The sequence below is a fragment of the Boleophthalmus pectinirostris genome, unplaced genomic scaffold (genome assembly GCF_026225935.1).
Source record: "Boleophthalmus pectinirostris isolate CB_2022bp ecotype Guang Dong unplaced genomic scaffold, ASM2622593v1 HiC_scaffold_16, whole genome shotgun sequence".
Lineage (NCBI taxonomy): Eukaryota > Metazoa > Chordata > Actinopteri > Gobiiformes > Gobiidae > Boleophthalmus > Boleophthalmus pectinirostris.
The window spans coordinates 6,348,623-6,366,311 of NW_026571095.1; the positions used below are offsets into that span (position 1 = coordinate 6,348,623).

Consider the following 17,689-nt stretch of genomic DNA (forward strand, 5'->3'; position numbering starts at 1 on the left):
TGTAATTGTGTTCCATCTCAGTCTGATTGTGCCCCTCCACTGTCTCTGTCGTTCTCGTCTCCTCCAGATGAGAGCTGCGGTCGAGTGTTAAATTGCATAATGGTTTATTACATAACATTTTTGAAGGAACATTTGAAAGCACTTAGATCTAACCCGCTGTGACAGGACTGCTGCTGGAAACACAGAATCCTTTATATTTGATTCTCCAATTTAGATAATCATCAGAACGCTAATAATGATGAGAGAGCGAGCAAAGTGCATCCTCACTGCAAGACAGAGCAGTAGGGTTGTCAAAAGTATCGAAAATCAGATACTAATCAATGCTGAAACTAGTATCGAAACTATATTCTCATTTGAGCAGGTATTGGTACTAAAAAGTCCCATTCACAGGACACAAATGAAGCTTCCCTGAATGTCTTTAGAATGATGTTGAGCTGTATCAGAACAAGTGTCAGAGTACATAGACTAGTACACACACATGGACCAACATGAACCTACTGACCATTACACACATATAACACCACATGGGAATAGAAAAGGAAGTACTGCAATAATGTTGAAAATCACATTCTGTTGACCAAAGAAAGGATGTTTTTTATTATTTTAGTATGTGAATCAGTACTGAGTAAGTTTACTAACACAATTTTCTAAGGACTAAGTGTGACCTAATAGTATTACCCAGACATGCAAAGAAAATCCAATGTACTCTACACTCAGTTCTAGTCCACTGAGGCATGCAAAAATATGGGCGAAACTATATGTATTAAACAGGCAAAAACTAATGAAACACACTTCTAGTTAAAGGTGCACCATGTAACTTTTCGGTTGAAGGTTCATCACTTTCTTGTTTCTGTGGATGTCATTGCTCTTCCTCGAATGTTGCACAGTGTGACATTAAACAGCTCTACCTTATATTTATTCAATTACAGGTGGTTTTATCGCTCAAAAATACCTAGAAAAACAGGCATTCTGACTGACTGACTGACGGGTCGCCTCTCCACAGATCTGACCTGTAACTTGGTCTGGTTTGGTTTCTATGATCATATTTCACATCTGGTTTCTGGTTAGTGATGGCATATCAGAAACATTGTTAAAAAGAGTTGATATTTCATGGTAATGTTGCATAATCATTCAATTGTGGATGTCTTTTTTTTTTTTTTTTTTTTTATTAATGCACAGCTATAATGTTCAATTTGCATATATCCATAAGGTGGAAGCTTTAATATCAGCCCTTTTGGGTTTTTTGTCTCTTCTGGCATCTACGTTTTTATCTAGTTTGCTTTTTATTGTTATATGTTATATATGTGCAAAATAAATAAGCAAATAAAATAAATAAATAGAAAGGTTTAATGCCATACTGTGAAACATTTCAGACAAAGCAATAACATCTCCATGGAGAAAAGCAGGTAGCAGACCGTCCCCTAGAAAAGTTCCACAGTGCACCTTTAATGATCGTTTAATTTGGCCTCGATCAGTATCTGGATATTGATTCAATCTTATAAGACTTTATCTGTGTGGAAAGTAAGACGTGACAGCAGACACGTCATTCACTATAGGCACAATCTTATGTAACAGCTGACTCAACTCAAGTCTGTCTGTTACTGCCGACTTTATTACTTATCTGGACACATAAAATTGCTCTCCAAATATTATCTGATAAGATTTGAGTGTCTTTAATCACACAGAGGTGTTGTATTGCTAGTACATGGGCAATTAAATGAAAGATGATAATTGTTTTCAACTTGATAAGCAATTATATAGCTCGTACTAAAAGGACACTGTGTAATTTTTCGGTATGCTATTGCTTTGCCTGTAATGTTCCATAATATAACTTATATAAGATGCATTTATTTAATTATCTGTGTTTTTTTACTCAAAAATATCTTTACAAGCATGTATCAGACTGTGAGTGGGGTCGCCTCTTCACAGATCTTCATTTCTCCTGCTTGTTTCTATGGAGATGAAAAGTTTAATGCCATACTAGGAATATTGGAGGTAAATCTATAACATCTCCATGGAGACGTGTAACTGGCCGTCCCTCTACAAGAAAAGTTACACAGTGCACCTTTAAAGTCCCAGTCCAGGTTGGACTTCAGATTTTACTAAAACACTTTTACTTTTACTTGTGGTTGGAAATCATGACGTCACACTGGGGAATTCCATAAGTGTTACCTAGCAACCATGTTGGACACTGGACCAGAACTCCTCTAATGCACACAGAAATTATTATTTGACCAATAAAAATCTAAGAAAACACCTTTATTTTGTTGAAATCATGTTTCAGATATCAGAAACTAAAATGGAACTCTCCACTTCCTGTAATTTTCAACATACTTTTCAACTTTCTTCACGAATTGTTGTGGAAAACTATGATTTATATTTACAACAGGTATGAGCCCACCCAATCCAGTCAAAATTAGCGAATCATCAAAACCTGCCATACGAACTTAAAGTAATGGCAGTCGTTTAACAATAACAATTTTATACATATGACAGAAAGTACACGAAGTTGTGGAAAGAAATTCGGTTAGGCTAAGCGGTGACATCAGCTTGTGAAACATACACACTGGTGATACAAAATGATGATAGATTATCATTTCATTATTTCCATTTTTCAAAGTTAGAATTTAGGTGTGAAGTTGTAAATTGGACCCAGAAATGTCATTAATCCCATAATATTCCACAGTGTGCCATAAAACTGATGTATGGTTTTAACTTTCTCTTTCCAAGGACTCATACTCATCACCAGAAAGTTACACCCTGTGTCTATAAATAAGATGAAAGAAATGTTAAAAATGTGTGTTTTAACTGTTGTGTGTGTGTGTGTGTGTGTGTGTTTTTTTTAGGCGTACGAGCGTTCTGAGAGTGAGGAGGTGTCCATCATCATCAAACTGGTGAAGAAGATTCTGATGGTGATCTCCAGACCTGCCCGCCTCCTCGAGTGTCTGGTATGTGTCTCTGCCGAGGTCACGTGACTCAGGGACAGGACTGGTACAGATGAGTCAGCTTTAATGTCAGGGCTGAACAGGTCATTACATTTAAATGATGGTGGTACAAAGTGGAGGAGGCAGTGCTTTTCTTCTATACAAATACAGATTTCACTTATTAGTGGGGATGTAACAATACCCAAGGCTCTTGGTGCTATATTCTCATAATTATTACTGTCATAATCTCAAGAATTCAAGTAAAAGTCACATTTGTTGATGCTGTCTGCGCTGACATGAATCATAGGATATGTAGTTCCCTATGTTTTTATTATTATCTGTTGCTATGGTCAAACAATGAATTTAATCAAAGGAACTTTGTAATTCGATATACTGTGACAACCCACAATATTATTTTGGGATTTCTTATGATACGATATCCCTATATTTTGGTTGTTGTTATGAAATGTCCATCAGGCCTAGTCAAGATTTAGTAACAGTTAGTGAAAGAAATAGGATTTTTTTTTTTTTTTTGTATAGCACAATCCATACACAGTCATTCAAGTCATTCAAAGAGCTTTAAAGAATAAGAAAAACATTAAAATCAGAATACAAACAAATCATAAAATTAACATTAAAGGTGCACTATGTAATTTCTATGCTGGAGGGTCTTCTACTTGTCTCCATGGAGATGTTATTTTTTTGCCTGAAATGTTCCACAATAGGGCATTAAACATTCAGTATCTCTCTTATATTTGTTCCACTGCAGGTGTTTTATAGCTCAAAAATACCTTAACAAACATGAATTCTTACCACATGCATGCTTGCTTGTCCATAGATCTGACCATTAACTTGTCTCCATTGTTTTAACCAAGTTTATTTCCATACTGTGGAATAATCAAAGCAAAGCAGGTCCATACAGACAAGCAGGTGGCAGACCCTCCACCAGAAAAGTTACAAAGCATGTTTAAAATAGAAGAGTGTAGAATAAAAATCTTTCAGTGTTACGCACACTAATAGAACAGAACTGTTTGGAGCCTGGATTTAAACTTGAGTAGAGGCCGGTCTCACATCTTCAGGAAAATTTAATGCAATGAAATGCAACTGTACAAAATATTAGTTTTAAGACACCATACTTTTACTTCTACTTGAGTATTAATAAAGTTGTACATGCAATGCTGACAAGACCTTTCTGTTGATAATATAAAATGATTTGGACATAAGAGTCATGATAATTACCATATCAACTGGAACTATGTTTTTGAGGCTCAGTAAGTATTGCAAGTGCATTTTTTTGTGCTAGAGGGTTGTTGTTTTTTTGTAATTGTTTGTGTTTAGTTCATAGTTGACACTTTTTGTGGTTATTGTAACTGTTAATGTTAAAAGAATGTGTGTTGTTAAATGTGCAGTATGTAACTTTCCTGGTGAAGGGTCCATCAAACGCTTTTCTCCATGAGGATGTTATTGTTTTGTCTGGAATGTTTCACAAAATGGCATTAAACCTTTCTATCTTCATGGAGACCAATTTACAGGTCAGATCTGTGGAGAGGCAACCCCGCACACAGTCAGATTGTCTGTTTTTCTAGGCATCTTTGAGCTGTAAAACCATCTGTAATTGGTGGTTTTAAAGAGGTTTTAAAGCAGTTTTAAAGCAGTTTTAAAGCGTTACACAGTGCACCTTTAATGTAACTGCTTTTGTATGTGACACTTGTTGCCATGCCGACAAGTCAATGTGAAGGTTCTATTCGTCGGTCGGAGGAGTTAGGAGACTGGCACTGCTGAATTAGACTGGGGCTGTTTTGGGCTTGTGTTGTGCTTGTTTTGGCATGACTTGTGTTCAGAAAATAAATAACAAGAAGTACTTCAATGTGTTTCCTTACACCAGAACACTACATAATTCAATATTTTGTCCTTCCAATGACATGAAAACATTCTTTTAAATTATGAATCAGATGTTATGTCCAGCTACTCTTACAATTACTTAAAGCTGCGCTGTGTAACTTTTTGTTGGGGGTTCATCGCTTGCTTGTTTCTATGGATATGTTTGGAATGTTCCACAGTATGACATTAAACTAGGGCTGGGCGATATGGATCAAAAAATATATCTCAATATATTTTGCTATATCTCGATATACGATATATATCTCGATATCTGTACAGGAAAAAATAACCCCCTAAAACAGAAAACTGCAAAAACAAATCTGCCAAATTCCACAAGGTCCTTTTTTTAAAAATTAAAGTGTAAGAGGTCGGCAGTTCATATAGGAACATTTAAGATTACAAAAAACCCTAATTACATAAATAATAATGTAACTGTTAAATAAAAGAAATAAAACATATTTCCTTTGTTTCATTCATAAATAAAACAACTCAACACAAGCTCATCTTTGCATTAACTCTGTTATCCAAACCATAATCATAACCGTGAGCTCCTTTAGCAGAGGAAGCTCAGGATGTTTCTTCTTTTAACAGATCCATGTTCCTATCCAGCAGTAAGGAGTTCTGAGGTTTCCCACAATCCACTGCAGATCCAAACACTGTTGTACAAGTTACACTGCAACAGATTATTAATTAAAATCTTCTGCATAAATAGAATTTACATTACTAAACTTTACAATATATAAAGCATAACGACTCTAGAGCCACATCAGCCCCTTTGACATTATAGTGTTAATTTTAATTTTTTATTTTTTTGCAGCTTTGCGCAGACTTGTTTACGTTTTACAGAAACGAAACTTAAAAAGCGCATGGCTAATTTGCATAAACAGCGCACTCCATGTGCTGCTCATGCAGTTCAACTTCTTTTGGACTAAAGGACATGACTCGGTGGAATATGAAATGTGTTGCTGATGGCTTTGTCTGTAAATGGTGGAAAAGGTTCGTGGTGCTTGAAGCTTTTCACTGGCACCAACTTTCGGCATTCACGGCGATAGTGAGGAGTGAAGGAGACATGAGCGAACAAAATCTGGGAGGCGGGGGCGCGCAGGCGGCGTCAGAGAAGACAAACAAGCAAAGCAGCGAAATCAAAATTGAATATAAGCATTATATCGATATACACGATATGTCAGAATTCATATCGAGTTTTTAAAAAATCTCGATATATTAAAAATATCGAGATATCGCCCACCCCTACATTAAACAGCTTGACTTTACATTTATTCAATTACAGGTGGTTTTATAGCTCAAAAATACCTAGAAAAACAGACTGTGAGTGGGGTCGCCTCTCCACAGATTTGACCTGTAACTTGGTTTGGTTTCCATGAATATAAAATACCATATTAATACCATATTGTGAAACATTCCAGGCAAAACCATAACAACCCCATGGAGAAAAGCATTTGACAGACCCTCCACCGAAAAGCTGCACAATGCACCTTTAAGTAGAAACTTCCTACTTTTACTTCAGTAATTTCTACTTTGTACTTCTGGTGTTTTAGCCCTACTTGCCACCTGGAAATGAAGACTTTTAGATAGTATGACCTTTCTGAGTGCCTCTGACATTATAATGGTGATGTTTTTCTTGCAGGAGTTTGACCCAGAAGAGTTCTACCAGCGCCTCGAGGTGGCAGAGGGCCAGGCCAAAGTGGGTCACGTCAAAACTGATATACCCAAATACATCATCAGCCAGCTGGGCCTGACTAGAGACCCACTGGAAGGTCTGGCTCTGTTTACATTTTTACTATTAAATTAAAATGATCTGCTCAGCAACTAAACTCGTGTTGTCAGGATACTAAAATTTCAAATCTGTTTCGATACGAATAGACTTGATATGGATTTCGATCCCACGATGATAATTAAAAAACACTCTTTCTTCAGACAATAGAATGTGATTTTTAACATTAAATCGTAGTACTTTCTTTTTTTATTCTCATGTGTAATTGTCAGTGGTGCAGTAGGTTCATGTTGGTCCATGTGTGTATACTAGTCTATGTGCTCTGACACTTGTTCTCATACAGAACAACATCATTCTAAAACTATTCAGGAAAGGCTCAGTTCCTGTGAATGTGACTTTTTTAGTATTGATACCTGCTCAAATGAGTATCTAGTTTCGATACTAGTTTCAGTGATTTTCTATATTTTTAACAGCTTTTGAGACTCTGCACAGGGCATCTTTGGTTATAGAAGTTTACTCTCTTTGCTGTTGTTTTCAGACATGGTGCAGCTGGAGCAGACCAGTCCAGGGCACAGAGCCTCCAGCAGAGACTCTGATGACATTGGAGAGACTTCACCTTTACAGGTACAGGCTCTGGGTTTCATTGGTATGTAGGGCACTTCACGATGCATTTGTAATTATTATATATTTGCATTTGTCTGACCATTGTTTTTAATTAAAAATCTGTTCATAGATCAGACTCTACTGCTGAAGGACAGTATACTATATATTAAGAAACATTTCAGTAAATGTCCCAGTATTGACTATGCAACTCTTTGGTTTGTGGGGGTCTGTCATCTGCTTGTTTCTCTGGAGATGTCATTGCTCTGCCTCGAATGTTCCACAGTATGACATTAAACAGCTCTACTTTACATTTATACAATTACACTCAGGTTTATAGCTCAAAAATACCTAGAGAAACAAACATTCTGACTGTGTGCAGGGTTGCCTCTCCACAAACCTGACCTGTAACTTGGTTTGGTCTCCATGAAGATAGAAGGTTTGAAGCCACACTGTGAAACATTCCACATGAAGAAATTACATCTCCATGAAGAAAAACATTTGACAAACCGTCCATCAGAAAAGTTACACAATGCACCTTTAAACTTTAACTGTAGTTCCAACAATACACAAAACACCATTAACTTAAAATGTTACTTATTTACTTTACTTGCTCCATCTGTCTCTCTATCCATCTATCTCTATATTAGGAAGGAAGGTAATTTTTCGGCAGCAACAATGACACATAATCGTACAGCAGTAATAACAAAAAAAAAACACAGAGAGTTAAGTTGCAAAAAAAAGAGGATTTAGTGTTTAGTTCCACTTTAAATTCAGAATATTTTATGGCACACTAGGTAAGTATTTCTCTGCAATGAAAAAAAAAGTACAGTATAATCTTGTGTTGTTGCCGGCTTCTATTGAGATGAATTCTAGGAAGTGGTTTCAAATACTGCCAATGTGTTTAATTCTTCAACTTGAAAGTGTGAAAAATATTTAGTTCAAGATCACAATCTGTGTAATTATCACCCGGAAGTGAGTGAGTGGGTGGATTTTGTGATGTCGAGCTGTCACGTTGTGCTGTGGGAGGAAAGTCCTGAGTATTTCCTCAGCTGAGTGAGTGTGTGTGTTCCCATGGTAACGCTCCGTACTTCCTGTTTTCCGTGCGATCCAGAGCCGGGCTGCCTGTACCCCCCCTCGCAGGAAACCTCTGGAGAGTGACTTCGAGACCATTAAACTCATCAGCAACGGCGCCTATGGGTGAGAGACTGAAAACAAACTGAAATGGAAGAAAATATTGTGTTTGGTATCAATTGTACTGACAAAAAATATTATGGATGTACACTACCAGTCGAACGTTTGGACTCACTTTTTCATGTACGTTTCTTCCTTATTTCCATGATTATTTACATTCTAGACTGTCAGTGAAGCAATGAATGTAGTGAACAAAAAAAAAACTAAAAACAACTCAAATTTAAAAAATAAATAAATTGCCTTTGCTTTGAAACTTGGTTTATAATAATAATTGTTACGACCCTGAGTCTTTGTAGCCTAGAGAGGAGATCAGGTCCAGTACCTCAGTCTGGCTCGCTGCCTTTTGTAGAAAAGCAGACGAGTTGTATAATGTGTTTTGGTGTAATGATGTAGGCCTACAATAGTACGGTAACAAACAAAACGAAGCGGTCAACGAAAAATACAGCACCTGCCATCACCTCCCCTCCCACACAGCAGGAAGCCAGTGCCTTTGAAAACTACAGGCAGATCAGCTTTGCCCATGTGACCCCCGCCCCAATGCATTACTATAACAACCAGTCACAAAGACTATGGCTCCTACAATAATAACAATAATACATTTTATTTATTAGGCACCTTTCTGGACACTCAAGGTCACCTTACAGGAATAAACAAATATAAAAGCATCAACAAAGTTAAATACAATTTAAAAATCCAGTTAAAAGCACACAGGCACACTGAGACCGTGCAGCTATAGCAGGAGTGGGCAATTCTTTTTCCCATGGGGCCACATGTCAGAGAGAAAATATTGTGGCGGTCCAGACCAAAATGCTTAACTCAGTTCTGCATAATATTAATTGTATTTCTTTATTTTTAAAAAGCAGTAAATCGCATTGTTTTGACAAACTGGTGAGATTGGTAAGAGTTTGTTATGACTAAGCAATGAAAAAGTGAGCTCGCCTTACAAAAAAGGTTATTACAAAAGCATCTCTAAACTAAAAGCAGTGCTGCTTTAGTCCATGCATGAAGTAAAATGTTTTAATAGGTGTATTTTGTAATTCTAAGTGAGTTTAAACGGGTCGGTCAGAGTTGACCAAAGGGCCGTATGTGGCCCGGGAGCAGTACAACGCCCAGGTCTGGTTATGGTGAGGGAAGAAACCAGTCTGAATGGCTGTGTTTTGAGTTTGGATTTGAAATGTGGGAGTGAGTCATGGAGGTCAGGAGGGAGAGGGATTTGAACTTTTGGCGTTTCGTTGACCCTGACAAGGCACAGCTGTGTGAAAACCATTTCAGGAGACTTCATCAAGAAGTTCATGGAAAGAAGGCCAGGGATATATATAAAGCAAAAAAAAATATATATATATATATATATATATATATATATATATATATATATATATATATATACACATATATATAAATTGTTGAGTTATCTTTTCTTTGCTACATAATTCCATATATCTTGCTTCATATATTTGATGTCTTGTGTGTGTATCTAAAATGTAGAAAGTAGCAAACAAAGAAAACAAACACTAAATGAGAAGGTGTGTCCAAACCTTTAACTGGTAGTGTATTAAATATATTATATAGTGAACTTGCTGTCACCTTCCATTATTTCTGATCTCTTTGTGCTTTGGCTGCAGAGCTGTGTACATGGTGCGCCACAAAGAAACCCGTCAGCGCTTCGCTATGAAGAAGATCAACCGTCAGAACCTGATGCTGAGGAACCAGATCCAGCAGGTGTTTGTGGAGAGGGACATCCTGACCTTCGCTGAAAACCCCTTTGTGGTCTCCATGTTCTGCTCCTTTGAGACCAGGAGGCACCTCTGCATGGTCATGGAGTATGTGGAAGGTAAGACTGCTATTATTATGGACTATTCCAGGATGTTTTTTTCAGTACTTGTACTCAATATTAACTGATACCAGAGTAGAGAGTGACAGTAAGGTGATATGATGATAAAAATTCATTTGTGATCTCACTTTTCAGATGCTTTGCTTTGATCAAATTACAATATTGTGATTCACAGTTCTATGCTCATCATTTTATTTGTTCCTGGGGGCAATTTAAGCACATTAAACAGTCAAATTTAAATGTGAATTGTGCAACTTTTCTGGTGGAGCGTCTGTCATTTGCTTGTCTCCATGGAATTGCTTGCCTGGAATTTTCGGGATACTTCTATTGTTCAAAAATACAATTATTCTCTCTGTGAATAGTGTTGCCTCTCCACAGATCTGAACTGTAATGTAGCCTATAGTTGTCTCCCTTGAGATAGATGGGTTTAATCTCTACTGTGGAACATTCTAGACAAGGCTAATAACATCTTCATGACGACAAGTAGAGGACAGCAGTTCGGTTATTTTAAAATATAGACCAGGCATAGACTTACTCACAGTGGGAAGAGTCACCAAAACTTTTAGTGAAGTAGGAGTACTGTTGAATTAAATATGACTTAAGTAGGAGTGAAAACAAGTTCCTAGAAGTAGAGTACTTGAAGTTCCCCTCACCTCCAGGAAACAGTGCATAATGAGCCGTGTCTAGGCATGGTTGGACTAGTTTTTGGCAACCTAACTCTCCTTTATTTAATACCTGTCTGTAATATAGTGTTGTCACAATACAAACATTTCAATACTAAGGAACAGACTCAGTACTCATTACCCTAAGTTGGCTGTGTTCTCACGATTTTTTATAATTATATGTTTAACACAATACATTAAAAAAAAATCAGTGAATCTTGTCTTTCTTATTTAGTATTTAACCTTGTACCCTTTCATTTTGCCTCTTGAAGGTGGGGACTGTGCCAACCTGCTGAAGAACATTGGCCCTCTGCCCGTGGACATGGCGAGGATGTACTTCGCCGAGACCGTTTTAGCTTTAGAATATCTGCATAACTACGGCATCGTCCACCGCGACCTCAAACCAGACAAGTGAGTCTCCTACAAAGAACTCTCCCATGCATTTTACATCACACTCCAGCTTATAGTTCACTTAAAACTTTGAGCTTTCATCATCCCTCCTCTCACTCTCATCATGAAAAGACTGTGAATGCATTTGATGTCTTATTCCAATCTCTGTTTTAAGGGGATTTGGGGATTTGATGTAACATTGATCACATCTTTATTTCTGTGGTTCTTTCAGTCTGTTGATCACTTCCATGGGACACATAAAGCTGACGGACTTCGGTTTGTCAAAGATCGGTCTGATGAACATGACCACCAACTTGTATGAGGGCCACATCGAGAAGGACACCAGAGAGTTCATAGATAAACAGGTCAGTCGCTTTGATGATGTTGGCAGTGGTAAATTGAATTAAAATGATATTAAAGGATGTGTAGCTGGTTTAAAAAAAGAAGTGCAATCACAGCTGAGCCTGGGTTGCCAGTGTTTAAAGCTGGATATAGTGGACACATTTTACATTCAAGTTTTTCTCATTCTCTGTATATGGACATGTGAAAGAGCACCATCTCCAGACTTCAGTCACTGAGCTGCAGAGTCTGCACTAGGAGGTGATGGGGTCTTGGTAGTGAGAATCTGGGCTCTTTACTTTCTTTTGCAGCTGTTTTTAGTTGTAGAATCTGGCAAGCCAAAGCTGGGGGAACTCAGACAGCTTTCCAAGTAGGTAATTGTCTTGAAAACCAAAACATCAAATGAAAACATCAACTTGGTCCAATGTTTTTGTAAATAAGAATAAACGTTACATTTGTTGTCAGCAAATTCATTTGAACAAATATTTTTTGACAAGAAAATAGGCTATAACGTAACTTTCCATTTTGAATCAAGCGTCATTTTGAGTACAACCAAGGCCCTGTTTTGCTACTAAACTGTGTTGTTCAGATTGTAGAATGTGCTGATGGTTCCCCACACAGCTGAAAGCACGACTCCATATAATATTCACCATTTAAAAGTCAAATTATGTCGCTTGTACATTTTGAGAGTCGAGGGTTGTAGTTCCTGAATGGTGCTTTCACGTGTGGATCCATTATATTTCACATCAAAAAATGTAATTTTTATCCTTTTTCATTTCTGTTTCACATTAATAGAGCCATTAAAGACCATTTAGTCTGTATGTTAATGAGTGAACCACGAGCGGCCAATGTTTTAAAGCCATTATTGATTAACATGGGTTAATGTGGGCAACAGTAGCTCAGTTGGTAGAGTGTTTGTTCACTGATCCAAAGAGCCACAGATGAATGCTGTTATTGTTTCTTTGGGCTAGACATTTAACCCCCCTTGCCCCCAGTGTCTGCGTACACTGGTGTATGAGGGGTGTGTGTGTGAATGGGAGAATGGTTCCTTGATGTAAAGTGCTTCGAGTGCCTTGAAGGTAGAGAAGAACTATTTAAGAATGTGACCATTTACCTTTGTCATGTAAGTAAAATATGCGCATCTCATTCATGTTTCACAAGTCGCTTCTATTTGGGGTTTTCTTTTAGTTTTGGGCTCTTTTTCACAGACTTAATCACTTGTTGTTCTCTGAAAATCTGTCTGTGTGTGTGTTGTGTTCAGGTGTGTGGGACCCCGGAGTATATCGCCCCAGAGGTGATTCTGCGACAGGGCTATGGGAAGCCCGTGGACTGGTGGGCCATGGGCATCATTCTGTACGAGTTCCTGGTTGGGTGTGTGCCGTTCTTTGGGGACACTCCAGAAGAGCTGTTTGGACAAGTCGTGAACGGTGAGAGCTTTTATTTCACCAACCTCAGTACATACCTGCCTTGGATCTGTCTTTTGCCAATTAGAAATACTTCTACAACCAAAAAGACACTGCTCCAATCATTTTTTGACATAAGCAGTAAATTTTTTTTTTTTTCTGAGAATATCTTGGGCGAGTAATTATGCTATACTTATGATACTTGTAAAATTAAAGGTGCTCTATGTAACATTTCTAGTGGGGGGTGCTGCTTTTTTTTTTTGATTTTCTGGAAATCAGTGGCTTTATTAATTTTTTTTTATCTGGAAGATTTGTCTGTAATCAGGGCAGTTTTTTGTAACGTCACCAATTACTGGAAACTACAAAGGGCCACTGAAGGCAGCACATGCTTATATTGAGGTGTTTTTGACCAGAAAGCTGCAAATTCACTCAGAACAGTAGAACAGTAGATCATGTTATTAAAACACCGTATACATTGTCTGACAAAGGTGAATCTGGTGTTTCGTTCCACTGTTATAATCATTTGACATTTTGCTGTTGTAGATGAGATCATTTGGCCCGACGAGGAGGATGCCCTGCCCACTGATGCCCAGGACCTGATCACCAGACTGCTCAGACAGAACCCCATGGAGCGACTGGGCACAGGTCTGTCCCAGAGCATGACTCAGCGTCTGCTTGTCATCTAAACTAACAAAGCATGTCACGGACTCTAGTGTTATGTGCTGTGAGCGAACTCTAGCTGTTCTGAAATTAGTCCAAATGTCCTGTAATTATGGATGACAAAATAAACCGACATGGTGGTGATGGACCAAGTGAAGCTGCTAATTGTTGTATAGGCTCTATTCACATTACATCACAAACCAGGAAGACGTTTGGAAACTTCCGGCGGGCTCTGTTCATTGTAGTAAGTCTGACAAAATCTAGGAAAAATTAGAAAATGTCCCAGTTTTCTTCATCTCCGTGTCATTGTAGAGTTCCATTATGTTAGGTTAATCAACAATTCCAACCATTCGTCAGTTTTCATCATTTCCTCAGTGATGCACAACTCTGAGTGCACTGGGTACATGTCATTAGAAGAGATGAGGTCAAATTCCAGATGATTCCAAACAGCACATACGTCTGCAGTCTCCATTTTATCGCTGATGACATTTACTTCATTGGGTTTGATCACAGTTGGTCGTAAGCCTAATGTAATTTTTTTTATTTTTTTACTTGCATATTTTCAGATAGAAACCAAAACATCACCTTATGAAAGTATTCAGTTCACATGAAAATAAAATAAATGCATAAAAACACAACAGTGAAAGCCCAGTGTCAGTAACTACAGCGGAAGTTGTCATCGCATGTTTCCAAATGTGTTTCGGGTTTGTAACATCAGCGTGAACAGAGCTTATTGATCTTATGTTTGCGTAGTCTTCTTGTCACAAACACAAATACAACAGGTTAATTCTAGAGATGCATGGAACCACTCCTGGACAAAAGATAGATTACACCGTCTTAATAGGTTAATGGTTGATTGATGCCAAAACATATTCACATCAATTTGTCATATAAACCTTTTTTGTTTGTTTTGAGTCATCGAATAATGCGTTTTCAAATAAGTTTCATTTCAGTCACTTTTAGACCATGTGATTTATGGGAGTGATGGGAATATCTGTGATTTTTTTGTAATAAATTGTGAGAAATTCTGAAAAAAAAAGCTCCTACGACAAATGCTAATGTACACAGGAATTGTTAAAAGTAGTATTACTACTGAAAAACACAAAATACAGTTATCAGATGTAGTATTAGACCACAAGGTAATATTATTTAACCATTATTTTGTGTTGGAAAATCCGTTCTGTTGCCTCTTGCTGTTGTGATTTGAGACCACACTATTACACACTGACAGTCTGTTGGCGTCTCTGCTCCAGGTGGGACAGCAGAGGTGAAGATGCACACATTCTTCTTGGGTCTGGACTGGAATGGGCTCCTCAGGCAGAAGGCAGAGTTCATCCCTCAGCTGGAGACCGATGAGGACACCAGCTACTTCGACAGTGAGTACAGACCGTCACAGCCGCATAACAGGAGCTTGGGGGGAGTGCAGGATATTAGAATTCATCTGTGAGAGGTTTAGTTCTGTTTATGTAACTGCTGCTGACTCATGTGTCTGAACCACAGCTCGGTCAGATCGCTACTGTCACTTGGGCTCTGATGAAGACGATGAGACCAACGATGAAGATACGTCTCTGGAGCTCAGGCAGTTCTCCTCTGTGGCTCACCGCTTCAGCAAGGTAACTGTCAATCGACCTTTGTGTGACCGGTGCGTATATCCACTGTCTCTTTTGCACATCAATAAACGTCAGATAAAGTGGATGAGTTTTGTATTGTCTCTGCGAGCGACCAGGGCACCAGAGCCGTACTGGAGCTGCTCAGTTCACCCAAAGATTAGTGGTTTAAATTCTTGCTTCTGGTATTACACAAAAGTGAAATAGTGAAACCTTTAAAGCCCTGAAAACCCATCTCTTTAAAACCACCTTTCATAAACGTATTATTTGTCTTACTTACACTCTTTCTTTTGTTTGCATTTGTCTCTTCATGTAAAGCATCTTTGAGTATTTTGAAAAGCGCTACACAAGTGTGTATTATTATTATAATACTAGATTCTATAATACTAATATTAGAGTAGTAGGAGCAGGAGGAATACGAGTAGGTAGTAGGAGTAGTAGTAGGTAGGAGTAGTAGTAGTAGTAGTGTAGTAGTAGTAGTAGTAGTAGTAGGATTAGGAGTAGAAGTAGGAGGAGGAGAAGGAGTAGTAGGAGTTGGAGTAGTAGTAGTAGGAGTAATAGGAGGAGGAGTAATAGGAGTAGGAGGAGTAGGAGTAGAAGTAGTAGGATTAGGAGTAATAGGAGGAGGAGGAGTAGTAATAGGAGTAGGGGGAGTAGGAGTTGTAGTAATAAGAGTAGTAGTAGTAGGAGTAGTAGTAGTAGTAGGAGTAGTAGGAGTAATAGGAGGAGGAGTAGGAGTAATAGTAGGAGTAGTACATAAATAAATAAAATATTCATTCTAAGACTTCAATAATTTTCTCTGTTAAAGGTTCTCTATTGCACAGAATTGACTTTTGGGACCTTTTAGTCATGTTCCTCAAAATACATGGAGTTGTGTTTGGTTTCACTGACACATGTTTGAGTAACTCTTTATTATTAGTCTGTCTACATCTCCAAAGCTCAAAATGCTCTGTTCCACCTTGTGATGTCATGTTGTGGTAGTTTTCCAGTTAACAGCAATTACAAGATGGAACGTAGTGTTTTCAGTTTGAGAAAATTGGGAAGAATTCATCCTAAATGTGCAGGTTTGTGTAACATGTGTGAATGAAAAAAAACACAACTCCAGGTCTGTTTGTGATGAGGAAACTACATTATAACAGATCAGAAAACAGTCCTTTAACATAAGCAAGTATATTTGAAGAAGTGCTAGAAGGGAGAGGATAAAGTGTAGTACAGGTTCAAATGATAAAGCATTTATTTATGTGAGTTGTACGGATACTGCATAGGAGACATTTTGCTGACGGGCCTGTTATTCCTGCTTCTGTCCTGTAGGTGTACAGCAGCACGGAGCACCTGTCCACATCCACCCCGTCCAATCCAAGTCTGTCGTCCTCGGAGCGCAGCCACAGCGAGGAGAAGGAGGAGCGCTGGGAGGGCAACGTCATACTGTCCCCGGAATGTTACAAACACCTGGCAGCAGACAGGAGGGTGGAGGGACCCAGGGGCAGGTGAGAGACGCACCAACAAACACAGGCTTCAAGGAGCATTGTGGCACTTTTCTGGTGGAGGTCCGTCAAATACTTCCCCATGTACTGTAGAAGTTATTGCTTCATCTGGAATGTTCCACAGTGTGACATTAAACAGCTCTACTTTACATTTATTCAATTACAGGTGGTTTATGGCTCAAAAATCCCTAGAAAAACAGACATTCTGACTGTCAGCGGGGTCGCCTCTGCACAGATCTGACCTGTAACTTGGTCTGCTTTGGTCTCCATGAAGATAGAAAGGTTTAATGCCATACTGTGAAACATTTCAGACCAAGCATCTCTATTTAGAAAAGCATTTGATGGACCCTCCACAAGAAAAGTTGCACAATGCACCTTTAATTAATGTTTATTATTACGAAAATTTCAAACTCGATTTTGATACTAATATCCGATATAAACCAATACCTGGAAACTGTATTAATTTCCTTGGAACAAAAATAAAGTAATTCTTTCAAATAACTACAGAAAAAAGTTGTATAAGTAAAAATTAAAACATGAGATTTTCTGGGCCAACTACGACCAGTAAACAGTAAATTACATTAACCGATATAGATAGATAAATGGATAGACAGATAAATAAATACTTTATTTATCCCAAATCAAATTCATTTATTCAATATTTAAAAGCCGATGTCAGATCCAGCAAATTTTTCAGCATCAGTTCCAATAAGCAATGTTTTTATTTTTATTTTTTTATTTTATCTTTATTACACTAAAGATAATAGGGAAAAAAAAAAACTGTATGTTGTTACTGTGAGCGGATTTGCATCTCCATAAACCTGACTCTGATGTGGCCTAGACGAGGGCCTGTTTGTTTCCACAGAAATGCTGTTCCTTATAATATTCCATATTATGGCATAAAACATATCTGTCTTCATAGAGAATGTTCTGAAGGATGGTTTGAACTTTCTATTTCATGCAGGTGACATGGCATTTCCAG

General features: G+C 38.0%; 1 protein-coding gene across 1 annotated transcript in view; it reads left to right on the forward strand.

Annotated features, from left to right (window-relative positions):
* Positions 1–17,689, forward strand: part of mast3a (microtubule associated serine/threonine kinase 3a) — a 95,723-nt gene that overhangs the window by 66,829 nt on the left and 11,205 nt on the right. The window contains 12 exon segments of the mRNA XM_055151566.1: positions 2,847–2,948; positions 6,451–6,580; positions 7,076–7,161; positions 8,252–8,337; positions 9,954–10,162; positions 11,097–11,235; positions 11,447–11,579; positions 12,815–12,980; positions 13,500–13,601; positions 14,870–14,992; positions 15,117–15,229; positions 16,535–16,710. Coding sequence (XP_055007541.1) covers positions 2,847–2,948; positions 6,451–6,580; positions 7,076–7,161; positions 8,252–8,337; positions 9,954–10,162; positions 11,097–11,235; positions 11,447–11,579; positions 12,815–12,980; positions 13,500–13,601; positions 14,870–14,992; positions 15,117–15,229; positions 16,535–16,710 — 1,565 coding nt within the window.